The sequence below is a fragment of the Chanodichthys erythropterus genome, chromosome 15, assembly GCF_024489055.1.
Source record: "Chanodichthys erythropterus isolate Z2021 chromosome 15, ASM2448905v1, whole genome shotgun sequence".
In the NCBI taxonomy this organism is placed as follows: domain Eukaryota; kingdom Metazoa; phylum Chordata; class Actinopteri; order Cypriniformes; family Xenocyprididae; genus Chanodichthys; species Chanodichthys erythropterus.
In genome coordinates this window covers 6,094,541-6,122,245 of record NC_090235.1, presented here as the reverse complement: position 1 = coordinate 6,122,245, position 27,705 = coordinate 6,094,541, and the positions used below count along the sequence as shown (strand labels likewise).

General features: G+C 41.8%; 1 protein-coding gene across 1 annotated transcript; it reads left to right on the top strand.

Moving 5' to 3' along the window:
- Positions 1-3,542: 3,542 nt before the first annotated feature.
- On the top strand, positions 3,543-21,758 carry LOC137037272 (nuclear GTPase SLIP-GC-like). The gene is made up of 17 exons (XM_067411124.1): positions 3,543-4,536; positions 4,626-4,685; positions 4,825-5,135; positions 5,232-5,459; positions 5,596-5,790; positions 5,920-6,098; positions 6,792-6,831; positions 7,988-8,071; positions 8,165-8,255; positions 8,435-8,571; positions 8,669-8,842; positions 8,923-9,080; positions 18,846-18,969; positions 19,154-19,262; positions 20,329-20,462; positions 20,556-20,640; positions 20,748-21,758. The coding sequence occupies exons 1-17, from the start codon at positions 4,467-4,469 to the stop codon at positions 20,801-20,803; spliced, it is 2,235 nt and encodes a 744-aa protein (XP_067267225.1). The 5' UTR covers positions 3,543-4,466; the 3' UTR covers positions 20,804-21,758.
- Positions 21,759-27,705: the final 5,947 nt, after the last annotated feature.

Here is a 27,705-nt window from a genome sequence, read left to right as displayed (position 1 = left end):
CCCTGGCGAGTCTTGCTGGGATGTGCCGTCGTCAAAGTATGCTTTCTCGATGCGCTCATCTCACAAGCTGGCCTTAAACCCAGCCCACTCAGCCCGCAGTCACCTGACTAGCGGGAGACGGTCCTGTAGATATGGCGACCTGGAGCTGACGTAAACGGTTCTTTCGGGGGACGATGCTCGCATCGCTCCCTCCCCTGGAGGAGGGCCGGGTGGAGAATTTGGTCTGTTCCGCCGCTGGCTCTCCGGAGTCCAGCGGTACCCACTAAGAACTGTTTTCCGATCCTCTAGGTCCCAAGAGTGTGGCTGGCGGTGTGCAAGGCCCCGCGTTGCTACTCCCAGCCCCCTCTCACCTCGCCAGCAGGTGTCAGTGTGTTGGTGCAGGCCGCGCCCTGTGTGCCGTCTCCCATACGCACTGCTACCTCGCAGAGTCTGATCACACTCTGGGCCGCTACCATGCCGTCCGAGTCGGGTCCCCTCATCTGTGGTGCGTTTGGCGCTGGCTCGGTGTCTGGAAGCCTGGTTAGTGCCCCCAGCCTGTCCCGCTGGCTCATTCGTACTATCAGACTTGGCTATGCGATTCAGTTCGCCTGGTGTCCTCCGGCGTTCAGGGGTGTCCACTTCACTCAGGTGTCGTTGGACAATGCACCTGTTCTCCGAGTGGAGATTGCTGTCCTCCTGGCGAGGGATACAATCGAGCCGGTCCCTCCAGCCGATTTGAAGTTAGGTTCAGCCCTACTTCATTGTACCCAAAAGGGCGGTGGGCTATGGCCAGTCCCGGATCTGCGCGTCTTGAACCGGTACCTTCAGGCTGCCGTTTAAGGTGCTCATGCAGAAGCGCATTTTCAAGTGCGTCCGTCCCGGGGTTTGGTTTGCAGCGTTCGACCTGGTCGAGCATGTCAGTACAAACTCCTACCCTTCGGGCTGGCCCTGTCACCCCACGCCTTTACAAGGTTGCGGAGGTGGCCATTGTTCCCCTCAAGGAACAGGGCGTTCACATCCTCACCTGCCTCGACGACTGGTTGTTCTTGGCCAGCTCGCGAGAGCAGTTGTGCGTACACAGGGACATGGTTTAGCTCACCTCAGCCTGTTGGGTCTTTGGGTCAGCTGGGACAAATGCAAACTTGCCCCCGGGCAGAGGATCTCTTTTCTCAGTCTCGAGCTAGACTCGGTCGCCTGGATTGCGCACCTCTCTTAGGAGCGCGTCCAGTCGGTGTTGAACTGCCTGAGCTCGCTCAAGCGCAGGACGGCGGCCCCACTGAAAGACTTCAGAGGCTCCTGGGGCATATGGCATCTGCAGCCGCGTTCACGCCGCTCAGTTTGCTCCATATGAGGCCGCTTCAACACCGGCTCCGCGGCTGGGTCCCGAGATGGCTGTGGCAGCGCAGCACGCTCAGTGTCCTCGTGACACGGAGCTGCCACCCTACCTTCATCCAGTGGTCGGACCCTTTGTTCCTGCGGTTGGAGTGCCCCTTGGACGCTGTGGTCCACTCAGATGCCTCTACCACCGGATGGGGGGCCACGTACAACGGGCATGCAGTTTCGGGTCTTTGGACGGGGCCTCGACTGCATTGGCATATTAATTGCCTCGAGTTGCTAGCAGTATGTCTTGCACTGGGCCGCTTCAGGGAGCTGCTGTCAGACAAGCACGTACTTGTCCGCTCGGACAGCACGGCGGCCGTTGCGTACATCAACCATCAGGCTGGTCTACGCTCCCGTCACATGTCGCAACTCGCCTGCCATCTCTTGCTATGGAGTCAGAAGCATCTGAGGTTGCTTCAGGCCAATCATGTCCCAGGTGTGCTTAACCGTGCAGCCGACAAGCTTTCACGGCAGCCTCCACTTGCGGGCGAGTGGCGGCTCCATCCCCAGGCGGTCCAGCTGATCTGGCAGCACTTCAGCGAGGCCCAGGTAGTCCTGTTTGCCTCCCCAGAAACTGCCCTCGGCCAGTGGTTTTCCCTGACTGGCGACTCGCTCGGCACGGATGCCCTGGCACTCAGCTGGCCCCGGGGCCTTTCACTAGGAGCCTCTATGCGTTGAAGTGGAACCTATTCGTTGAATGGTTCTCCTCTCGCCGAGAGGACCCCCGATCATGCTCGGTCAGATCTGTGCTTTCCTTCCTGCAAGAGGGCTTGGAGTGAAGGCTGTCTCCCTCCACCCTCAAGGTGTATGTTGCCGCTTCGCTGCACATCACCATGCAGTTGATTGCAAGCCCCTGGGGAAACACAATCTGATCATCAGGTTCCTGTGGGGGGCGAGGGGACTGAATCCTCCTCGCCCACCCTCCTTACCCTCTAGGGATCTCACCTTAGTTCTTAGCTAACTTCGGCGTCATCCCTTGAGCCTTTGCAATCAGTCGAGTTAAAAGTACTGTCTCTTAGACAGTCCTCCTGGTTGCATTGGCCTCTTTAAGAGGGTAGGGGACCTGCATGCATTTTCAGGTCATCATGAGACCCCGGCCTGGATATGTGCCCAAGGTTCCTACCACTCCCTTCAGAGATCAGGTAGTGAACCTGCAAGCGCTGCCTTCGGAGGAGGCAGACCCAGCCCTGGCTTCGCTCTGTCCAGTTCGCGTCCTGCGTGTTTACGTGGATGGAACTCGAAGCTTAGAACCTCAGATCAGCTCTTTGTCTGTTACGGAGACCAGCAGAAGGGGAAGGCTGTCTCCAAGCAGAGGATGGCCCACTGGTTAGTGGATGCCATCGCCCTGGCTTACGTTTGGGTTCCATATGTTGCAGTCCCTCTATGTGAGTGATTCCATATGTGTATTGTCCACGGTTACTCCCTACGGTGAGCCCGTGTCTTTCCCTTAGCAGAGTTTCTGATGTCACCTGTCAGATGAGTGTCCCCCTACTCAGGTGGAGCCATCCCAGGGACTCTTATGCGTTCTGCCCTGCGGGCCAGTCCATATGTTTTCCATGTAAATTCCTTCCCCTCTGGGTAGGTAGTGGTTTCCGCAGCGTTCCTTACAGGTTCACTTCCCCAGTGTATTCTAGTTTACTTAGTGGGTATATCGGAACAGCAGTAGACTTCCCGGCGTAAGCTCACCCCTTCTCCGTCCCTTTAGTGCGACGGGCGGCTAGAGCCTGCGCTGGGCACTGGAAGGGGTTTCGTAACTGTGGCGTTTTATTTGGGATCCCAATTCGTCGGTCACTACTGACGTACGTCGAACGTGACCGACTGAAAGGGAACGTCTCGGTTACGTATGTAACCCTCTTTCCCTGAAGGAGGGAACGGAGACGTACGTCCCGTCGCCACAGTTTCTGTAGCCTTGCTGCAGTGCGGACACCAGTTGTCTCCTCAGCGAAAAACAGAGTGCGATTGCATCTGCCCCCTTTTTATATCCACCTGTTAGGGGAGGTGCGCATTATGCAAATATCGCACGCCAATGTCCATTGGCTTGTTTTAGTTCTCTCGAAGCTGATAGGGGCTCTCTAGCGATATCCCAATTCGTCGGTCACTACTGACGTACGTCTCCATTCCCTCCTTTAGGGAACGAGGGTTACATACGTAACCGAGACGTTTTTTATTTCATACAGGGACATTCATTGCAGTTGCACTACTTGTGCAACTAATTTTACATTGAACATGCTTCTACTTGGATGTCTGTCTGTATTAGCTTTTGCCTATGCAAGCAAGTTCATACATAGAATTTTTTTTAATACAATTAAGAAATTTATGATAAAATAGCATTTTCCTAGTTTTACATTGGTTGTACCAAGATATACCAATAGAAAGTGTACCAACCTACCAATACTTGAAAATAACTATTTTTATTAGTATTTTAGAGAGATCTACAAACCTTTTCACTGACACATGGATAAGTTGGGGTCCTTTCCATTATGCTTGCTTTTTATTACCTTACCAATTCAAAATAAAATACCCATATTTGCAGACATTTGAGAAGATCCAAATTGCCAGAAAAAAAGGTGTTCAATTGTCTGAACAGCTTTAAAATGATTGATATATATAAAATGTGTTCATATGAAAGGTTTCAAACATAAAATTATGCCATATTATTTGATTATGAATTTCTTCTTATTAAAAGACCATTTTAAATTATATTAATATTCTATAGCATTTGTGCAGATCAATGCTCCACCTGACATTTGGGGTGTTTAAGATACCAACACATAAAATAATATTTATTATTTGACTGTACTAAAAATGAACTCAAGGGTTCAGGGTTAAGTTGTTTACTATGCTGCGCCTGTAATAAAATAAATAATTAAATAAATGTACGCTAAAAAATTGGTAATGTTTGATAATGAAACAATGTTGAAGCAAAAAGTTTTACAGTCATCCTGGGTCTCCACTATAGCTGTAAGTTGAATAAATAATCCTTGCAGTGTGAATGGAAACTGTGGATAATAAATGTAGGCTAAATAATTTTTCATTTATTATATAAAAAGCAGCATGTTTACAGTGGGGTACATAAAGTTGGTTAAAAACAAATATAGACATAGACCATGCACTTGAACCTAGTGTATGTTTTTTCCGCTCCAGGACTTTCCATCGATTTCACAGTGGCTAGCCAAGGTATAAACGTTTCTCAAATAAAAAAATATTGTATGTTTGCTTTACAGTAAGTGATTGAGGAAATATGAGTGTAATGAATTCTCTCATAGGTACTAAAAGAAAGCGTGATCAAGAACCGTCCTCGAGTATAAAGTCACTGCTGACAACAGGCAAGTAAAACCTAAATCTGTCTACTTAATCTAGCACTACTAGAATAACTCACGTGGTTGCATAGAAGGTCAGCACAAATTTTTTTTTATTTAATGTGTGCTTTAAATAATCATTGTGATTCTCTTCTTCATTGTGCAGATATGGAGATCATGTTGAAGGCAAAGCAAATCATGAAAAGAGTCACTGACAACTTAGTCCACACAATCATTATGCACAGAGACATAACATCAAAGATAAATAAAATGAATAATGTCAGCAGGAAGAAGGCAACCATTGGGATATTTGGAAAATCAGGTGAAGGGATGAGCTCCCTGTTAAGTGCAGTCTTGGGGAAAAAGGATCTTCTGCCATCTGGTCGTTTTGGTGCCTGTACACCTGTTGTTATTCAGGTGGAAGCCAATCTGACTGACTCCAACTACATAGCAGAGATTCATCTCGTCTCTGAAGAGGTTTCTTCATTTATCTTACTATGGCTTTAATGCGATTTCTTAATCAGACTGGAGGGAAGGACATAATGTCTTATTTCCTGTATTATGCCTCTGCAGGATTGGGAGAAAGAGCTCAAAGATCTTTTCACAGTTTTATCAAGTGACAGTGAGGAGGACATGAATGACGACTTGGTTGAAGTTGCTGAAGAAAAGATCACTGCGCTGTATGGAGCTGATGCAGATAAAAAAACATTAGAAGAGCTCAAGAATGATGAAAAATATGCTGAGATTAAAACTTTTTTGTCCACTAGTGAGGACAATATGAAAACAATCTCAAAAAGTGATGTAAGTTTTCAGGACATTAAATATATATAAAATGTTAATGTTTCATAAAACAACTGTAGTAACAACAATAATAATAATAATGATGCATTTTGAATGTGTTTCTCAGTAAAGTTAACATTACTTATTTTCTCAACAGGTCTCTGAATTTGCCTATGACATTGGATGTTACATACTGAGAAGTCAGTCGAGTCCTGGTGGCTTGTACTGGCCTCTTGTGAAGAGTGTGAAGATCAAGATTCCAGATTGTCGTGAACTTCTGGAACACATTGTGCTTGTTGATCTTCCTGGGACTGGAGACTGCAATAGGATTAGAGATAACCTGTGGAAATCTGTAAATATATTACTACACTTTTCAACAACAACAACAACAAAAAATACTAAGTATACATTATAGAAACACATAATTATACATTATGCTACTAATGACATGTAATCTAACTCACTATTTAAACTCCTGTAGAATCTGAGAGAATGCTCTTCTGTGTGGATTATTAGTTCTATCAATCGAGCAGTCACTGACAAAGACCCCTGGGGAATTTTAAAGCACTATGTTGAAAAACTGGGACCAGGAGGAGAATGCAAAAGCATTAACTTCATCTGTACAAAGACGGATGATATCAATCCAGCAGCCTATATAAGGTTAGAATTAGATTCTCTTTGCCATTAAAGGTGTTGTGAGTAATAACAGTATTATTATTTTTTAATATCATGCATAAAATGTTCGCACTATATGTCCAGATATAACTGAAATAGTCTCTGTGACAGATACCTTATGTAAACGGCAAAAAAGAATCTAAGAGGGGGTCACACTTTTTTTGCCAACCAGTTTGGTCATTCAGTTTATTTTGGCATCAGAATTGCTGACATGCCTTTTGAGATTGGACTAATTCAGTTTAAGTTGTTGATGTGCATTTGCAAAATTATTTACATTACATACAGCTGTAACACGGTTGTGTGGAGATAACAGATGGATGATGAAGAAGAAGATGAAGAGTAAGTCTTTAATAATTCAGAGTAATCCAACAGCGGTAGAAACACAACTCACACGAAATGTACACCTGACGCCAACATAAATGAGACCCGACCATGAACACAAATAGAACTGAACTTAAATAGTGTGAGGATGATGAGATATAAACACCTGAAAACAAAGACACACACCGGAACTGAGTGATGAATCAAATTAACAACCATGATGACTAAGGTGAAAATATCCATATGGTGAAAACTAAGAGTGAACAAAACCAAATAACTGACAATGGCTTTCTCTTTCATAGTAATCTTGTAGAATTTCCAAACAACACTTTGTGACTTTTAATCTGTCTTTTTTAGGGCTGAACGGCTTACTATAGACCACAATTTAGAAGACAAGGTTTGGAATATTTAATTGTAGTAGCATATATTTTTCCCTTTTGTTCCCATTGATAAGAACTGCATTGAAGGGTTAGTTCACCCAAAAATGAAAATTCTGTCATTAATTACTCACCCTCATGTCATTCCACACCCGTAAGACCTTTGTTCATCTTCGGAACACAAATTAAGATATTTTTTGATAAAATCCGATGGCTTAGTGAGGCCTGCATCTGCAGCATTAACACTCCCTTTTTTATTGCCCATAAAGCTACTAAAAACATATTTAAAACAGTTCATGTGACTACAGTGGTTCAACCTTAATATTATAAAGCAACGAGAATAATAGCGACTTTATTCCATAATATCTATTGATGGCCATTTTAAAAACACTGTTTCATGAAGCTTCGAAGCTTTACAAATCATTTGTTTCGAATAAGTGGTTCAGAGTGCCAAAATCACATGATTTCAGTAAACGAGGCTTCGTTACGTCATAAGTTAACTTCAATAATTCACGTAACTTTGGCAGTTTGATACACGCTCCAATCCACTGATTTATCAAAAATTTCTTAATTTGTGTTCCAAAGATGAACAAAGAACTTACGTGTTTGGAACGACATGAGGGTGATTAATAAATGACATAATTTTCATTTTTGGGTGAACTAACCCTTTAAGATAGAACTTTCTAAAGTTTCTAAAGTAGTGCTATTCCTCAGTAAATATGATTGTATACTTGAGAGCTTTCATAGAATTATAAATTAAGTTTAATTAATGTAATAATTTATTAAGAGGAAAGGAGAATCTGTTTTAAAGTGCAGAAGTTTTACATAAATATTGGTATATTTTAATAGAAACTTTTAAAGTTAAATGTAAGGGGCATTGAAATTCAACATATACTATTGATATATATTAAAGTGTATTATGAAAAATTAAAAGTATATAAAAAATATATTTTGAAATATTTTATAATTTTTTTAAATGTCCATTTATTATTCTGTAAAAAAACTAAAAATATTACCTGAACTTACTTCGTTGATAATGCCGTTTTTAATTCTCCAGCTAATAATATTCAGTATTTTATACAGCTTAAAAATTCAGCCATTGAAAATGATTTCACATATGACCTATATTATTAGACATGTTATGTTCATGGGTTGTTTTTTAAAATAATTTTTCAGGATCAGAAAAAAGTGTGCATACTTCATAGAAATGATCATGCCAAGACAAGGGTGAAAGAAAAGTTTGAAAATTCTGAAATCAAGGTATTTTCTATATTGTTAAAATTTTTAATAAATTATGATTATGCCTAATTTTCTTCTTATTTAATTACTTGTCTCTATTTTTTTATGTTTTAGAAAAGATTCAGCAATGTTTTTCTTCAAGTATTTACTGTAAGCTCCAATGCATTCTTCGACACCAATTTAAATTTGGAAAGTATCGAAACAGGTAAACTCTCCTTTTTACTATACTATATTATTTGGGAAAAAAAAAAAAAAAAAAAATCCATAAATGATGTAAAAGACTGTTTTGTAATTAATTTCAATTAAACATGTAAATATTTTATATTTAATTATTTTACAAGCAAGACCACTGAACAAATGAGTCAATATCACACCCTTCTGTAGAAATCCCAAAGCTGCAGGATGATCTGAGGATTCTTAACAAGAACATTAACAGAGAACTGACCAGAGATTATGTCAATGAAGCAAAAGGAGTTTTATCCTTGATCCAAAGTGTCCAGCTGGATACAGACAAGAAAACGGTATGAGTCTGAATTGCTGATATTTCATATGCATGTCTTCAGAATGCTGCCAATATAGATTATCCTGTAATTCACTGCTGATGTGTGGATGTTTCAGGCTGAGACAAAAGACAAAATCTACACGGAATTAGAGAAGAACCTAAAGAAGGCACTGATGGAATTGGACAGTTGTTTTGACACCATTTATAGTGATCTGAAGCAGTGTCTCTCAAAGGGAGTGGAGGAATCAGTGCAATTGTGTGTTGCTTCCACAAAAGCAATGATATCCCCTGTAAGTGATTTTAATGTTGTGCAAAACGAATCACCATTGTCTTGCCCTTTTAATGGCATTGGTATTTATGTTTTGGTCAGAATATAGATAAAAGAGGATTCCATAAAATCCTTCAAGCTTTGTGCAAGAATGGCGGATGCTACTGGTCGAAAAATTGGGATGTAATCCTAGATCTGAACAAGCAACTGACCAGACACATGCATGAATATATTAACGAATATTTCAATCTGATTTTCCCGTAAGTTCTGTTTTATTATTCCATTTAACCGGTTAACTGTTTTTGAGCTTAGATGTGAAAATTTTGAACTTAAGTCATGAATACTTTGAAACACAAACTTAAGGTTGCTTTCTATTAAGAACAACAGATTATTGGAGAAGTGAAGAGCATTGTTTTTCCTGAATGTCATCATAATCGCAAATGTGATCTTATTTATTGAACTTGTGTATAAATCAATAAGTTAATATTGAGTGTTTTAAACACAAAATTGTGAATATAGTTCTTTTTGTTCTATTTGACTAATAAGCCACAGCCAGTGATGGGAATAATGGCGTTATAAATAAACGGCGTTACTGACGGTGTGTAGGGAAAACACCCTAGGAAGTAAAATTAGCTCAAATGAAATATTTAGGGAATTATAAAGAGTTGTTTAGATTACGACCGAGCAACTGATTCGTCCAGCGTTCATTTGCTCGAGCCGTAATAAGCTCTTGTAACGGATATAAATATCCAACAATCGTGAAAACACTGATTAGAGCACGGTAACTTGATCACAGTTTAAGACATTAAATCATAAAGCACATAATACAAGACACTTTCCTTTTAAAATCTACAAGAGATTTTATTTATTCTAACACAAACTAATCTAACACAAAGGCACGCACATACACACACACACATTCATACGCGTTGCAGTAAGAAGGAAATGAGAGAGAAAGAGTTTTGAAAGAGAGAGAGAGAGAGAGAGAGAGAGTGATCTGATTAACCGAATTCCTATCAATGCATTTCAAGGAACAGAACGAACCATGAATCATTCATTTATGCACCAGTTCAGTTTTGGTCTGGAGGTACTTGCTTGCGTTGACTTAAAGGTGAATTTCCCTCGTCGTGCAGAGAGGGGTTTCCCAAGTCGATGATTGGTCCAGATCAGGTCCGTGTGGAACAATGAAGGAAGTCTCTTTGTCGCTGGAGTTGAAGCGGCAAAAGTCGTTGGTTGAACTTTGCGGCGAAACGTAGGACACGAGACTTTCAGCGGTAAAGGAAAATTAAGTAAAGAAAAGAAAAGTGAGTGAAGGTTGGATGGCTTGAATGAGCGGCTGGTCTGTTCTTCTTGTTACTCCATTGTTCTTGGTACTCTGATCATGGTTTCTCTTACCAGAACTAACCAACTCCAGTTCGTTTACTAACCAACTTCTCTCCATTCACTATCTTGCAATATGATCATTTAAACTTAGTTGTTTGTCACACCTCTGAGGAGTCTTGGCCAATCAGACATTGTCCTGTTTCAAGAGGGCCTTCCTCTGCCCCCAATAAAACATAAGTGTCACATCCCGGTCTGTCTCTGCTTTAGCAGAGTGCCATTTTAACATAATTGCTATTAAATGGAATACAATACATTTTAAACAGATTTCATTCAAGTCAGAATAGAGGAAAGGGAGAAAGAATCAAATTAAGTCCAAATAAGGCATACTTCCAGTCTATCAGTCAAGAGTTAACGCATTTACACGAATTGTGAGTGTTCTAAAGCCTAACTGTTTACAGGTAGTACTTGTGGACACATAATGCAAAATGTATGTAGTTAAAAGATGTTTGATAAGTCCGTTAAAATTGTTGGAACAATTTTGAAGCAGATTTATTTGTTCAACAGTCTCTTTGGCTCTCCTGTGAAGTAAGGAAACAAAAGGGTCTGGATTGTCTCTCTGTCTTCTTGGGTGACCCTTTGGTATGTCGCTTCTGCTATCAGGAAGCATGTGTCGTAAAAGTAATCAGCCTGGCTTTATCTGCAGACGGTCCGGAGCCGGAACCTCAATTCTGAATTAGAATTATGTTTTGAAAGAATCATCATTCATTTGTCTGGTTCGTCCACAGTTGCTACATATCCCCCCTTTGTTCGGCGATGTGTTGAGATGAAGACATCGGCGGACACTGTGGAAAAATGGACAGAAGCAGACACACACAAAGCAACAACAAAACAACACCTCCATGATTGACCACTATACTGGTGCAGGGCATTAGATTATCTGAGTACTGATGGATTAAGTTCAATTTTGGGAGTGTTATTTTACATTGTCTCAGTATGTTAATGCTTGGATCAAATTGTGTGATTTAAATTGTTTGTTTCCTTATCTTCTAAATTGTTCTAGGTTGTTCTACTTGTTGGGCAGATGGTTGCATGTTTCTTATGGTGAATGTAGCTAAGTCGATGTTGAGCTAGGTTCTGAAACTAATATCTGTCTGTAGGAAGAGCATGTTGGTGAGTATGTTAATGTAGTGTAGTGTAAAATGTAATGTAGTGTAAAATGTAATGTAGTGCAGTGTATGTATGGTCAGATCTGGTTCAGTCTGTCTTGCTCCCCCCTTTCTTGAAGGGCTTAGATGAAGATTGGCTCTTTGCATCTTGGACTTGGGATGAGAGATCATCCCTAAGTTGATGGGAGTCAGTCCAGTTAGGCAGGAAGTTCTTTGGCAGAAGGTAGGAGGAAGTTTGACATGGCTGTGTTGAGCTGTGGTGCAAAACTTTGTCTCCTACGTTGCATTCCTTTTGTAATGCCTTCTGGTTGTGACAGACTGTCTGACCTTCTGTGCTTACTGTTGTTACTGTTGCACAAGCATGGTTCTTGAGATGGGAACTCGTTGGGTTTATTGGTGGGTGATGAGTGACCAGAACTGTGTTCTCTGGTACTATTGAGTTTCCAGCGGTGTTTGGCTGCAAGAGGCTGCTTCGTTCTGTGCTGTTGTAGAACAGGTGGCAGTCATCTCCATTCGGAAGGTGGATCAGGTGATCACTGACCTTCCGTTCCGTCTCTAGTCATAACGAGGGTGACTGATCCTTGTGATCGTCGCTGTTTATGTTGTTTGCAAAGAACGCTGTAATTTGCCTCATCAGTTGTTCCATGTCTTCTGAGGTGGAACTGTCTTGTTCTTGGGCGTTCTTGTTCTCAGTGCTGTGTTTAACTGAGTGATGCAGAGGTGGGTTCCGCCGTCGCTTACCCACAGTGGATGCATTTGAATGTGTTGGTTGGTGGACTTTGGCTGTCCAGTTTGGATCCCAGATGTTTCTTTCTGGTGGGTTTCTTGAGAAGTGTGGCTGGTCCCATGGCATTTTCCAGCTGTCGGTGTGGAAGCTGTCAGTGGCATGGGGGTCACGTTCTCCGTGTCCTTTATGACAGGCTGTGGCATTGTCATGCCACTGGCTGTCTTGCAGTGCACGGCTTGAGTCTTGGCTGCCGGAGTTTGAAATTGTGGCTGTTTTCAAACCTTTCTTTGAGTTCATCTTCTGTTTGATGTAGGCCTTGTGTGTCAAGTCACGTAGCTGTTGGATTGACATTGTGCTTGGGCAGGCCATTACGCCAAGATGGTGACTTAGTCCAGGGTGCAGGTTTCTCAGGAAGAGGGTTTTGAAGTTCACATCCTCTTCAAGTTCAGGTTCGTGATGTGCACCTAAGTAGGCTTGTCGGAAACGGTTGTAGTAAGCTTGGGGAGTCTCTTTTCGACCTTGTTTGGTTTCCAAGGCGACTAATAGTCCATGTTCAGACTCTGGGCCTGTAAATTCTTTGATCAGTGACTCACGTAATAGCTGGTAGTTGTGCTTAACGTGAACAGGTTGTCGATCTAAGAAGCTTCGTACCTCTGGGCTGGATGTGGACCTGAGGAGATACAACCTGTCTCTGTCAGTCACATTGGGTCTCACCTCTAGGTAGAAGTCAATATCTCGGAGGTAAGTCTGGATGTTGTGGTTCTCCATGGAGTTCGGGTTGAACTGTGTGATGTTCTTAGCCAGCTTGTTAAGGTCTTTAAGGGTCATCTCGTGTGCAACTTTGGGGTCTGCATGGATGAGCTCTCTTTGGTTGACAGGGAAGAATTCTGTAGTGAAGGCCGGTGATGTTTTGGGTTGTGGCCACTCACTTCTTCCGTTGCATGGCAGTTCTTGGATGGGGGACTCTGTTGTGCTCAGCTGTGGTGATGCTGAGGGAGGCTCCTCCCTTCTTAACTCTGGTTTCTGGGTGTGAACATGTTTAAGTTCATTTCTAACCATGTAGAGCTTGCCGTTGGCATCGTCTAATTGTTGGTTTAGATGGTCCATTTCAGTGCTGTACCATTTCAAATGGTCTTCCAGAGCATTGATTTTAAAGTTCTTATCTTTAATGTCAGAATTGGCATTTTCTAGTTGGTTTACTAGGTGACATTGGATAGTCTTTAATTCTTGCTTGTCACGTTCCGCAACTGCAAGGGCTTCTTGGAGCTTGTCAACTTGTTCCTTTGTTTCTTGCTCCACAAGTTTGTCTTGAGCTTTCACCTTGTGCTGGTCTGCGCAGCGTTGGATGTGCATCAGCTCTCTCAGGAACTCAGTGGTCTGACGTTTGAAGTCGTCTTGGACTTTCACTTCCAGCTTGTCTATGCGGCTCTGGGCACGTGTCAGCTCCTCCTGTAGGTGGGTGATGTGCTTGTCGCTTAGTTTCAGCTGGGCTGTGAAGGCAATGCTTAGAGAATTGGTTATCTTGCCTAGTTCAGTGTGGTCTTGGTTCTGGCTTGAATCATGCGTCGGGAATCTTCTCAAAATTATGATTATTATTACAAATAATAACAGTTCAATTGTCTTTGGCATGAGGCAGTTTGTAATGCCGCTGAGCCAGGCGTCCACATCTTGGGCAGTGGGGTTTTCCGTCTGCGACATGTTGGCACGCTGGGGAGAAGAGACTGACACAGATCTGTGTGGGGTGCAAGCCTATATGTGGTGGAACAGCTAAGTGTCGTTCAGTGAATGTACACCAATCGTGAAGTGTGATGGCTACGTGTTGGTCTCAGAGTGTAGACAGGTAGGCTAGTGATGAGAAGGCTTTGTCACTCAACTGAGTAAGAGAGAGAAAAAGTTAAAACAAATTTCAATAGATGAAATATTTTCTATAAATATTTTCTATTAATGAAAAACTGTTTTCAACTCGTGATGTGAGGACTTTGTCACTCAACTGAGAAAGGGAAAAGAGAGAAAATGTTAAAACAAATTGTAAGTTTTTTTTTTTTTTTTTAATTTAGAGAAATATTTATTTCAAATAAATATTTTCTATTAATGAACAACTGTTTCTAAAACTAAAAGAAAAGAGAATATATATATTATTGTTTATGTTCGCAAGGACAATAAGACAATAATAATGCTGATACCTCTTTTCTTAGTTTGACAGGATTGACACCACACACCTTCAGTTGAACTGCTTACCAGGGATGCTGTGAAGGCAACGGTTGCTCAACACTTGTCTCTGTTAAATGTTCTTGGAGGAATTGTCAAAATTTAAATTGCGTTTACAAATGCAGGGAGTATGGAGAACCCAAAAGGGTTTGATTAAAATCAAATACCTAATGAATTGTTTCTTTGGGAAGATTGTGTTTTTCTTTCTTTAGAATTGATTGATGGTTCGTCCAAGCATGATCCCTACAAATCTGAAGAATAAGATGGAAGAAAGGAGGATAGAACAGGAAAGACGTGGGGAAAAGGAAAGGAGAAGAAAGGAGACCAGATCCACAAATGGCTCTGAAGCCTTTGTCTAATTACGAGCATATAATTGGTAGTTGATGGACAACTAACCCATGAGAATAAAAATGTTAGTAAGAGAGGGTTGTCTCTGATTGGTTTGAAACTCGTAATAAGTTATCAGTGTCTCCTAAAAAGGCTCAGGTGTGTCGTTCCTAAGCTAGAATACAAAGAGGAAAGGAAAAAGGTAAGAAAGGAAAAAAATGAAAATAATGGGATGAGATAAGAAAAAGGGAATTAAACAAAGAGGTAAATGAATAAATAAAATAGAGTGGCTAAGTGTATAACCAAGAAAAGGAAAATAAAGATGTAACGCAATAAAATAATGAACAAATGTGAGTCAAAATTAGGAAAAACTTTGGTGGAATAAGTTTGCTTAAACTTTTAAAGTTCAAGGCTTATTCATACCTGACGTAATTAGATCTAAAATATAATTTTAGTTATGAAAATTATGAAATTAGAAATAATGGAAATTTGGAAATGTAGAAATCATTTAAAATTACTTTCTAGGAAAACGTAGGATTTCAATTTAAATTTAATTAGTTTTATTAAATTCAAATTTGACAATTAAAAATTGTAAGCCAGTATTTATTTTTCAAGTCAAATGCAGGTAAAACGATTAATAATTGTAAACCAATATTTTTCTATTTAAAGTAAAATATAGGTAATCAGTGAGAAAGTCAAGGGGAAAATAAGAAGGACGGACCAACAAGTGTACATAAAATTGAAGTGTTTTAAATGGTTAAATCACTTAGTTGCTAAAACAGACACTGCGTTCACACAATGATGTTAACTAGCTTAGCTTCGAGGCTAAAGGCTTTAGCATATGAACTTCAATGTAAACAACTGCAGAGGTTAGCTTAGCAACACCGTGCGGTTTGTTTACAATGTCGTTCTGCCGGAAGCGTTGGTTAAGACTTCCGTGCCACGACTGTAACTATGGCGACCAAACAAAATGATAGTGGCGAACATGTGAATTACATCAAATACATGTAACTGTACAAATGAAAGACACATGCACGTACAATCAAGCGTTACGTGAAATGTCGGCGCATTTCAACTCTATAAATAAGAGACACCACTCGTAGCTGTTTTACGACGTGGGGCTTAAACTTTAAGTGATAGCTTTCTGCTGTAATAGATGGAAAAATCGCGACCTCGGCGGGTCTCTTTGCGTGCAAAATATAACAGGTTCAAAAGCTTCACTTGATCAGTTTCAAATCACTTAAATTGCGCTCGGGAGCTCAAACAAGCAAGCATGTAGCGTTTAGCAAACGGGAGAATATAGCAGATTGAGTACAGTGGAACACGCACTATAATCAGTTTAGCTATAAAACAAGCAAGCGTATAGCGTTACTGTTTTACAAGGGAGAATATAGCAGATTTAGTACAGTGGAACACGCACTGACACTTTAGCTATAAATATATAGAAACAGATCGAGGAACACGCTCAATCTTGCCGTTCTGTGAGGAGAGTATTCGTCCTACACAGAGGTAACGTATTTTAACTATTGCAGTTTAGTTTCAATTCAGCTCTCTGATACACAATAACGTTATTATAGCTATTTGAATGACGCTGGAACACGCAGACATCAGGATAGCTATAAACAAGGCATTCTAGAATTTAAGGAACACGCTTAATTCTTACCTTATAGTATGTGTGATACAGATCTGAAATTTACTGCAGACTGGAGTTTAGAGACAAGACAGCAGACTGGGGTTACAGCTCTCACTCATTCAAGCACTCGTTCAAACGGACCGCGCCGTGCGCGCTGCATACGTCACACAAACACTGAGGGGTTTAATAATTTGCGTTGATAAAAAGAAAAATGACTTGATATGTGCTCCAAATTTAGATTAAACTGCCCGAATTATTCTCCACCATTACTGTAGGGAAAACACCCTAGGAAGTAAAATTAGCTCAAATGAAATATTTAGGGAATTATAAAGAGTTGTTTAGATTACGACCGAGCAACTGATTCGTCCAGCGTTCATTTGCTCGAGCCGTAATAAGCTCTTGTAACGGATATAAATATCCAACAATCGTGAAAACACTGATTAGAGCACGGTAACTTGATCACAGTTTAAGACATTAAATCATAAAGCACATAATACAAGACACTTTCCTTTTAAAATCTACAAGAGATTTTATTTATTCTAACACAAACTAATCTAACACAAAGGCACGCACATACACACACACACATTCATACGCGTTGCAGTAAGAAGGAAATGAGAGAGAAAGAGTTTTGAAAGAGAGAGAGAGAGAGAGAGAGAGAGAGTGATCTGATTAACCGAATTCCTATCAATGCATTTCAAAGAACAGAACGAACCATGAATCATTCATTTATGCACCAGTTCAGTTTTGGTCTGGAGGTACTTGCTTGCGTTGACTTAAAGGTGAATTTCCCTCGTCGTGCAGAGAGGGGTTTCCCAAGTCGATGATTGGTCCAGATCAGGTCCGTGTGGAACAATGAAGGAAGTCTCTTTGTCGCTGGAGTTGAAGCGGCAAAAGTCGTTGGTTGAACTTTGCGGCGAAACGTAGGACACGAGACTTTCAGCGGTAAAGGAAAATTAAGTAAAGAAAAGAAAAGTGAGTGAAGGTTGGATGGCTTGAATGAGCGGCTGGTCTGTTCTTCTTGTTACTCCATTGTTCTTGGTACTCTGGTCATGGTTTCTCTTACCAGAACTAACCAACTCCAGTTCGTTTACTAACCAACTTCTCTCCATTCACTATCTTGCAATATGATCATTTAAACTTAGTTGTTTGTCACACCTCTGAGGAGTCTTGGCCAATCAGACATTGTCCTGTTTCAAGAGGGCCTTCCTCTGCCCCCAATAAAACATAAGTGTCACATCCCGGTCTGTCTCTGCTTTAGCAGAGTGCCATTTTAACATAATTGCTATTAAATGGAATACAATACATTTTAAACAGATATCATTCAAGACAGAATAGAGGAAAGGGAGAAAGAATCAAATTAAGTCCAAATAAGGCATACTTCCAGTCATTCAGTCAAGAGTTAACGCATTTACACGAATTGTGAGTGTTCTAAAGCCTAACTGTTTACAGGTAGTACTTGTGGACACATAATGCAAAATGTATGTAGTTAAAAGATGTTTGATAAGTCCGTTAAAATTGTTGGAACAATTTTGAAGCAGATTTATTTGTTCAACAGTCTCTTTGGCTCTCCTGTGAAGTAAGGAAACAAAAGGGTCTGGATTGTCTCTCTGTCTTCTTGGGTGACCCTTTGGTATGTCGCTTCTGCTATCAGGAAGCATGTGTCGTAAAAGTAATCAGCCTGGCTTTATCTGCAGACGGTCCGGAGCCGGAACCTCAGTTCTGAATTAGAATTATGTTTTGAAAGAATCATCATTCATTTGTCTGGTTCGTCCACAGTTGCTACAGGTGTTACATTTTTCAGTAACGAGTAATCAAACAAATTACTTTTTCCCTGTTACAATGCCATTACCGTTACTGACAAAAATGCCGCGTTACTATAATTAAGCTCATGAAGCGTTTTTCATCTGAGTAGGGTCTCTCTCAGCCATAGGACCGTCAAAGTTTTTTCTCTGGTGTGTGTGTCAGTAGATGTGCAAATGATCGCGCCGGCGCCTCCATGTCATTATTATATTGTCTGCTATATTTGCTTCTTATTTATTAAATCTAATTGGTTGATGAAACGTTGATTATAATTAAGATAACATTTTTACAAAACGAAATTCACTTTAAAGAAAGGCTTTCTACAAAATAAAACAAAATGAAGTGGTCAAAATTATGTCCGACCCACTCCATGTCTCCCAATATATTGCGCATCTTATGATGTATCCTCTTATCTTACTCATGCTGTTCACTTTTCATAAACAAATAGATGAATTTAAAACATAACATAGGCCTACTTAAACAAATAATAATAATTTATTTTTAGACTTATATTCAATATTGGGGTTAATTGACATATTTGATTTTTTTTTTTAAAGTAACGCAATAGTTACTTTCCCTGGTAATTAATTACTTTTATAATGATGTAACTCAGTTATTCTTTGTGAGAAGTAACTAGTAACTATAACTAATTACATTTTTTAAGTAACATGCCCAACACTGGCCACAGCAGAACATTGTATCTCGGAGCAACAGAGTGGGGTGTTTTTTTACTGAACGAATCCACGATTTGAATGAATCTGTTGAGTGAATGAATCACTGCTAACATGCTGTCAATTCCAGATTAATATGAGACCACTATGTTTTCTCTTGGCTTCAGTGTGACTGGAACAACAGGGAAGTCAGTGCAAGAGCAGATTGACAAGTTCAGTATCATCCAGAGTGACTCTGCTTCCCCTGGATCTCCCATATTACATCACATTCAAAACTTCATCAAAACAGAGGTGAGTTCAGTTCACTCGGGGGTCCTAATGCGACCCTGAGTCTCTCTGTCTTTACTTCCTTTGAAGTCAATGCCAATCGTAATTACTGAAGTAAGCAGGAACATTGATTTAAAAAAAAAAAAAAACTTCATCAACTCTGTGTTTTGACACTTTTCTACTTTGTGTTTTTCCACTATTTTGAAAGGAAACAAAGCTGAAGGCATCACTCAAAAGAGACGTTGTTGATGCAAAGAAGCAGATCTACTCATCAATCCAAATAACCATTAAGAAGGAAATGTCTTCTTGCTATGAAGGTAAGCTAGCATCAGATGTTACAATTAAATTGCTAACTATTTATATCAACAGTTGCCTATATGGCTTGCAATACAATTATTCTAATCACTAGCTCATTGTATGTACAGTAAAAGGGAACATTTGGAAACAATCACTACTAAAAACACAAAGCCACGATAAAAAAAAGAGAACAGAAAAAAGCTGTGACTTGTTGGAGCACCTCAACATTTTCATTGTCCCCACCACAAAAAAAAAAAAAAAAAAAAATATATATATATATATATATATATATATTTGGTATTCAGATCCCACTGAGAGAGAAGTTGCCACACTGCCACAAAGTCTGACAGAAGTACATGGGACGCCTCTACCTCCCAAATCACCTGCGGTGCCAGGATTAAAAGAGATGCCCCCTGAGAACCCCGAAGGAAGTTGGGCACACAGTGGCATGATGTGCACAGTCCTCCCTCGGGAGGGGTCACTCACAGGACCAGGGCAGAGTGACATCTGTTTATTTTTTCTTGCCTGCCCTCAAGGAGATCACCTCTCTCAAATCCGATCTCCCCCCTAGGCAGTTGTGGTTGAGGGAAAACCCTGGCCCCCTTTCTTTACAAGGGCAGCTTGACTGGCCACACTTACTTTACACAGGAACAGATACACACAGAATAAACATGCGGCTTCTGAAGACAAAAATGCTGATGACGCACATTTCTGATGTCTATTAATAGTGTCGCCATGTTCATATGTTCGCCCAATAAGATTGCTGTGTTTAGACACCGGCTCATGCAGTAGCGTTCCTATAGTGTCAACACCATAATGAACCAAATATTTAAGTATGCAATGCATAAAAATGAATACTTGATCAATAAATTCAAGAATGGAGACAATCCAGCACTGACCCAGGGCTAGCAGGCCATCCTCATTGTTGAGTCCTGATTTACTAAATCATTTGATCATCACTTATTCACAAGCCACCGATGCAAGATGGTACTAAATATAGATGAGCAGTGTTAGCAGTTTTATTGTAAACACATTTTCTTGTTCTGTGTCTTCATAAGAAAGAAAACCCAGTGTTTCTTATTTTAGAAGCTGCAGCAGTGACTGGAATCGGATCCATGAAGAAAAGGCAAGAACTGCTAATAACCACAGTTGATGAGATAAAACATGACATGTTCAACAAGGCAAAAACTGAAGTGCTTAAAAAGTTACAAAAATTAAAGGTACTGATATCATATTTATTAAGACAATCATGTATTTAGCTAGTTATACAATGATAAGAGTCAAGCAGAATCTTCTCTTTTTTCTTTGTAAAGCTGTACATAAAGGATGCTCTTGAATCAGAACTAAAGAGATCAATGAAACTCTCACTGTCACAAACCAGCAAAATCAAATTGATGGGTAAGAGAGAATGTCATCCTATTTTACCAGTTTAAACAAATAATCTTTGGTATGTGAAATGTGTAAGTAATCTCAATTACTCCCTAATATGTAACATCTGTCTTTAGATGTCTCAAAAGAGATCGAACAGCTGGAGAGACTTTCAGAGCAACTGTCAGACTGAGGTCAACAAGCAATAAAAGGCCCAAGAGAAGAAGTAGAATTAACTGATGAACATATGTAACACATTTTCAGTAAATGTTTTCATTAGTTTTACATTATAGATTTTATTGCTTTACTCACATTAATGTGTTGGTTTCTTAAATGGTTCACTTTCATCAAATTTCTTTGAACATTGGGTTTTATTTTAGTTTTTAGTGAAAGCTGCATGATGCAAACTGTGCATTGATTTATTGCCATTTTTTTACAACCAAGATTTTTATAAATACAGTTCAATCTTTTTTATTGTGACAGTTTACAGCAAGAAATGGAAATGCCATTTAAGCTTAGTGCAGCTGTCCCATTTACAAGAACTTGAGTGGAGTGTGATTCATTTAGATGGGAATAAAGAGTCTTTTTATGCAACAGTACAAAACAGATCTGTTGCTTTTTTACATTGTTAGTGTAATGAATGCAGTTTTATTCTTATCTCGTGTACATCTTTAATTTTTGAAATTTCTTGATCTTTTTTAGCATTAAAGTAAATGCATTTCATAAGTTTTGAAGTTCTAAAACTGTCAGCAAATATTTGTGATGGCTTGGAACAACTGTAAGCCATTTTGCCTTCCACTCACATGAGCATGAGCAGAAATGCTGAAACACTGCAGTCACAGACACTTACAGCTCTCAATTCAAACAGAAAGAGCTGTGGTGAACTGGTAACAGCAGACAAAGCAACATCATCTGGAGTTCACAAGTGGTGAGATGAAGAGCAAGTCTCTCTCATCGTTCTCTTATCGCACAAATAAATGTGGCATTTTTTGTATTTGGCTTTAAGTAATTGCAAATATGTTGTTAAAAAGGTATGCAAAGAGTGCTACTTGGGTATAAAGTTAAACCTACTGGTGCTTTTATAGGTAAGGAATGTTCAGTTTAATCTTTAAGTGCTTTAGACTACTCTTCTTGTATTAAATCATTATTTTTTTTTATTGAAATTTAGATTTTGATTTAATTGCCAATAAATGATAAAAACAAATATCTACTTTCCAGTTTATTTATTTATAATGATTGCTTACAAATATACATGTGAAATGTTTTAATCACCAATTTTGTGCTTAAAAGCACACAAAATGTGTACATTAATATTGGCCAAGCAACATTTAATTCAATAATTAACTTAATGTTCACTTAATCTTTAATATTTGGCCACATCTTTATGATATAAATGCTGCAGTCTCTATAATTTCTCTAACAAGAACATGTTATCAAAACATGCAATAAACTTTTATTTTGAAACCGTGTTGAACATTTAGAAATAAGCGTTCTCCTATGTTAGCGTAGGTTTATATATGATAGCACTATGTTATGCTATATTATCATCTTTTAAATTGTTTAATATATTGTGAAGTCTTAGAAAACGGTCTAATTATGATTTTACTTTTTATTTAATATTTTGGCGAAACTGAACATTTAAAATGATTTGAGGAATCGTGAAATCTGGCTACAAATATCTTTACCATGGTTCAAAATCCAATACCTAGCACATTAAAATATTGAAATTATAGTCAGTAGCGTGTTTAATTGCGTGGGCCCCTGCGATTTTAATCCCATTATAATCACAATGATATAGAGTACCCCAGGAATGACGTGTGTTTGTAGGCCAACCCGGCGCACGGGTTCCCTCGGTTGAAAACCTATGCATTTTTCAATTAGACTTTTTGGAAAATCGCAGAAAATAAGCTCTGTGTTTGACAAAGGGTTATGACACTTTGTCAAACGTTTTGTCTATCAAGATAATCTTTACAAGTTAACACAACATTTATAGATTTTGAAGCCTAAATAAAGTCGTCAGATATAAAAGGCTAACAGTAAGCTATAAACACACTACAGCACACCATAGTCACGGATCTACGTCACTGCCACCAAGCTTCCTCAAACTGTATTTAAAAAACAACTTTATTTATAAACATGCTCGCTTATTATGATCTGTGCTGTTATGAATACTTATCCACTTTTTCATGAGAAATGCTGTCCAAATGTCCTGTTTTTAATGATGACGTCTAAAGTCCCCGCCAAAAGAAGTAATCCCTTTTAGTAATTTGTTAGCAACTGCTGATTTTAAGACACAGTAAAAGTAAAAAAAAAAATCACAAGTGGGTTATAACTGGTGTGTTTTATGTCATAGATCAAAACGTGAAAGTATTTAGAGGCTTTGTTAACCACAGACCTTATTTCAGGCGATTTAGCAAAATCCCATTCAAAAAACCCATAGACTTTACGGCGTTGGAACCGGAAGTCCTAAAATGCTAACTCGCTTCCGGGTTTTGCCTACAAAAATGCGTCATCCCTGAGGTACTCTATTGTCTACACAGGATGGACACCCTGGGGGTCCCTGGACCCCAGTTTGAAAAGCCCTTTACTATTTGAAAAGTTTGAAAAGTGACTTTACTATTTTTCCTTTACTTAGATCGCACAAAATAGTGATTAGTGATATAAATGCAAATGACACTGTCTTGATTAAATAAAATATTTAATCTGCATAAAACCTGACATATAAAATATATGTCAGGTTTTATGCATATGGTGGTGTGTTCTTAATGACTTTTTTTTCTAACATTAGATCCTCTTTAAAAATAAGCCGCATTATATATCCTTTCTTCCAGTATTGCAATATATCGTACCATAACCCCTGTATTGTGGTACGTATCGTATCGCCAGATTCTTGGCAATACACACCCCTAGTCTACTGAAAGTGTTGGTTAAATTGCTGTCTATGAACGAAAATACACCTCTCGGATTTCATCAAAAATATCTTAATTTGTATTCTGAAGATTAACGAAGGTCTTACAGGTGAGGAACTACATAAGGGTGAGTAATTAATGACAGAATTTTCATTTTTGGGTGAACTAACCCTTTAATGGTGGTTAGGCTACAACACTGTATTTGTCGTTTACTGCTTTGGTCCTATCCAACTGTTTTTGTCCATTGTTGTAATTCACTGAAAACCGAAGTGTTCCCAAACTGGAGACCTTACTGAAATGATTTGGTACGAACAGGCTATATGTTACACCCCTATAAGTTTTGTAACATTTAAAAGCTCTTTATTCCAGATAGGCATAAAGTATTGTAGTATTACAACAATAATAAAAAAAATGCGTTAACATAAAAAAAAATACTTTTGATTAGGGGTGTGATGAGATCTTGTCATGAGATGATATAACCTAGAGAAGGGATATTATATATATTATATATTTGTCTCTAACTACTTTTGAGTTACCTAGTTAGACAAGTTGAGTGACCTAGTTGGACAAAACGTCTTGGTTACATAGGTAACCCTCGTTCCCTGAAGGAGGGAACGGAGATGTATGTCGGACAGACCGACGAATAGGAATCTCGCCAGAGAGGCCAATCTACTTCGAGTGTAACTAAACGAGCCAATTCAATTACCTATGTAACCGAGACGTTCCCATTCAGTCGGTCACGTTCGACGTACGTCGGACAGACCGACGAATAGGAATGCCTACCAAAGCGCCACAGGAGCTGCCCTCTTCCAGCGCTCTGTTGTGAGCAACCTGAACCCCCTTGCCTAAGGACGGTGGGATCGAGCTCACACAGAGAGGGTCGATCACTGTTGTTCCCAAAACCCACTCAGTGAGACAACTGGATAACGCTGGGAAAGCGTAGCCTTACATGAGATAAGGAACGCTGCGGAAGCCATATCCTTCCCCGAAGGAGTTATATGGATAAGTACATATGGACTAACCTTGTAGGTTGTACAACATATGGAAGAACTGGGGGGACTCCACTCGGTGAGAGATGGGTTCTCCCAGAAGAAAAGACATGGGCTTCGTTTAGGACCAGCCGTGGAAAAACCCATATGGGATCCCCGTAGGGTCACATATGGAACCCAGCCTAAATCCGGTTCTCAAGGATACAACGGAGTATAGGCCTGGCGCCAGGCGCTCCGCCATGTCGGCTGCCGAGGGGTAACCGGAGGACTCAACAGGGTCTGCCTGTAGGGACTCTCTGGAGAATGTAGCGCAGCAAGCCGACACTAAGCCGGGGCCTCTCCGTGCCTCTGACCTGAGGCGAGAACACGGGAGGAGACCAGCTCGACACAAAGGCTATAGTATCTAGCGAACGTGTTAGGTGTCGCCCAGCCTGCAGCTCTACAAATGTCTGCTAGCGAGGCGCCACGAGCCAGTGCCCAGGAGGATGCTACACCTCTCGTGGAGTGAGCATGCAACCTGAGCGGGCAGGGCACGCCCTGAGCTTGATAAGCCAGGGCGATGGCATCCACTATCCAGTGGGCCATCCTCTGCTTGGAGACAGCCTTTCCCTTCTGCTGGCCTCCGTAACAGACAAAGAGCTGGTCTGAGGTCCTGAAGCTTCGAGTTCTGTCTATGTACAGTCGCAAGGCGCGAACTGGACAGAGCAAAGCCAGGGCTGGGTCTGCCTCCTCCGAGGGCAGCGCTTGCAGGCTCACCACCTGATCCCTGAAGGGAGTGGTAGGAACCTTGGGCACCGGTCCGAACTCTAGGCACGATTCGTCGACCGAAAATGACTGCAGGTCCCCTACCCTCTTGATGGAGGCCAATGCCACCAGCAGCAAAGTCTTCATAGACAGACTCTTTAAGTCTGCTGACAGCAAAGGCTCAAAGGGAGCAATCTGGAGTGCTCTCAGCACCAGAGTAAGGTCCCAAGAGGGTATGGAGGGGGGACGAGGAGGATTTAACCGTCTCGCCCCCCTAAGGAACCTGATGACCAGGTCGTGCTGACCAACAGATTTGCCATCTATGTGGTCGTGGTAAGCGGAGATAGCAGCAGTATGGACTTTGAGGGTGGAGGGGGACAGCCTACGCTCCAACCCCTGCTGCAAGAAGGAAAGCACGACTCCGATCGAGCATCTTCGGGGGTCTTCTCGGCGAGAAGAGCACCACTCGACGAACAGGTTCCACTTCGAGGCGTAAGCACGTCTCGTAGACAGTGCACGTGCCGAAGTGATGGTGTTAAGTACCTTAGGGGGTAAGTCACCTAGAACCTTCGCGTCCCGTCTAGGGACCAGACATGGAGTTTCCAGAGGTCTGGACGCGGGTGCCAAAGAGTGCCCTGTCTCTGAGAAAGGAGGTCCTTCCTCAGAGGGATGGGCCAGGGAGGGGCTGTCGCGAGGAGTGAGAGTTCTGGGAACCAGGTCCGGTTGGGCCAGTAAGGCGCAACTAACAAGACCTGCTCCTCGTCCTCCCTGACTTTGCACAGGGTCTGTGCAAGTAGGCTCACTGGGGGAAACGCATATTTGCGCAGGCCCCGGGGCCAGCTGTGAGCCAGTGCATCTGTCCCGAGTGTCCCCTCGGTCAGAGAGTAAAACAACTGGCAGTGGGAGGTTTCTGGTGAGGCAAACAGGTCTACCTGAGCCTCTCCGAATTCTCTCCAGATCAGCTGAACCACCTGGGGGTGGAGTCGCCACTCTCCTGGCAGCGCAGCTCGTGATAGATCGTCGGCCACACGGTTGAGCACACCGGGAACATGAATGGTGCGACGCGACCTCAGATGCTTCCGACTCCACAGGAGGAGATGGCGGGCGAGTTGCGACATGCGACGGGAGCAAAGACCACCTTGACGGTTGATGTACGCAACGGTCGCAGTGTTGTCCGTACGGACCAGTACATGCTTGCCCCGAAGCAGGCCTTTGAGGCGGCTCAGAGCAAGGCGTACTGCCAGCAACTCGAGGCAATTGATGTGCCAATGCAGATGGGGTCCCGTCCAAACCCCTGAGACTGCATGCCTGTTGTACGTGGCACCCCAGCCGGTGGCAGAAGCATCTGTGAAAACCACAGCATGCCGGGACACTTGTTCTAGGGGCACTCCTGCCCGGAGAAACAAAGGGTCCGACCACGGACTGAAGGTTCGGCGGCACTCCTGAGTGATTAGCACCCGGAACGTGCCGTGTTGCCACGCCCATCTCGGGACTCGGCCGTGAAGCCAGTGTTGAAACGGTCTCATATGAAGCAGACCGAGCGGTGTTACAGCCGCTGCAGCCGCCATATGCCCCAGGAGCCTCTGAAAGAACTTCAGTGGGACCGCTGTCCTGCCGTTGAACGTATTCAGGCAGTTCAACACCAACCGAGCACGTTCCTCTGTGAGGCGTGCTATCTGTTCGACCGAATCCAACTCCATACAGAGAAAAGAGATCCTCTGCACTGGGGCGAGTTTGCTCTTTTCCCAGTTGACCCGAAGCCCCAACTGGCTGAAGTGACTGAGGACCAAGTCCCTGTGTTCGCACAACTGATCCCGAGACTGTGCTAGAATGAGCCAGTCGTCTAGATAGTTGAGAATGCAAACACCCTGTTCTCTCATGGGAACAAGGGCTCCCTCCACGACTTTCGTGAAGACGCGGGGAGACAGGGCCAGCCCGAAGGGTAGGACTCTGTACTGATATGCTCGACCTTTGAACGCGAATCTCAGGAATGGCCTGTGTCGCGGAAGAATCAAAACATGGAAGTACGCGTCCTTCAGGTCGATCGCTGCAAACCAATCTCGGGGACGGATGCACTCGAAAATGCGTTTCTGCATGAGCATTTTGAACGGTAGCTTGTGGAGGCTCCGATACAAAACTCGCAGGTCCAAGATCGGTCGTAACCCGCCGCTGTTCTTGGGTACAATGAAGTAGGGCTCGGCTGGAGGGACCGGCTCTATCGTGTCCTTCGCCAGTAGGACTGCGATCTCCGCACGCAGAACAGGGGCATCGGCATCTTTCACTGTAGTGAAGAGGATGACCCTGAATTTGGGGGGGGGCGCTGGGCGAACTGAATCGCATAGCCGAGCCTGATGGTCCGAAGGAGCCAGCAAGACGGACTGGGAGCGCTCGCCAGGCTCCCAGAGACCGCGCAAGCGGCACCAAGGGGACCACCGGCGTACCCGCCGCGGGGC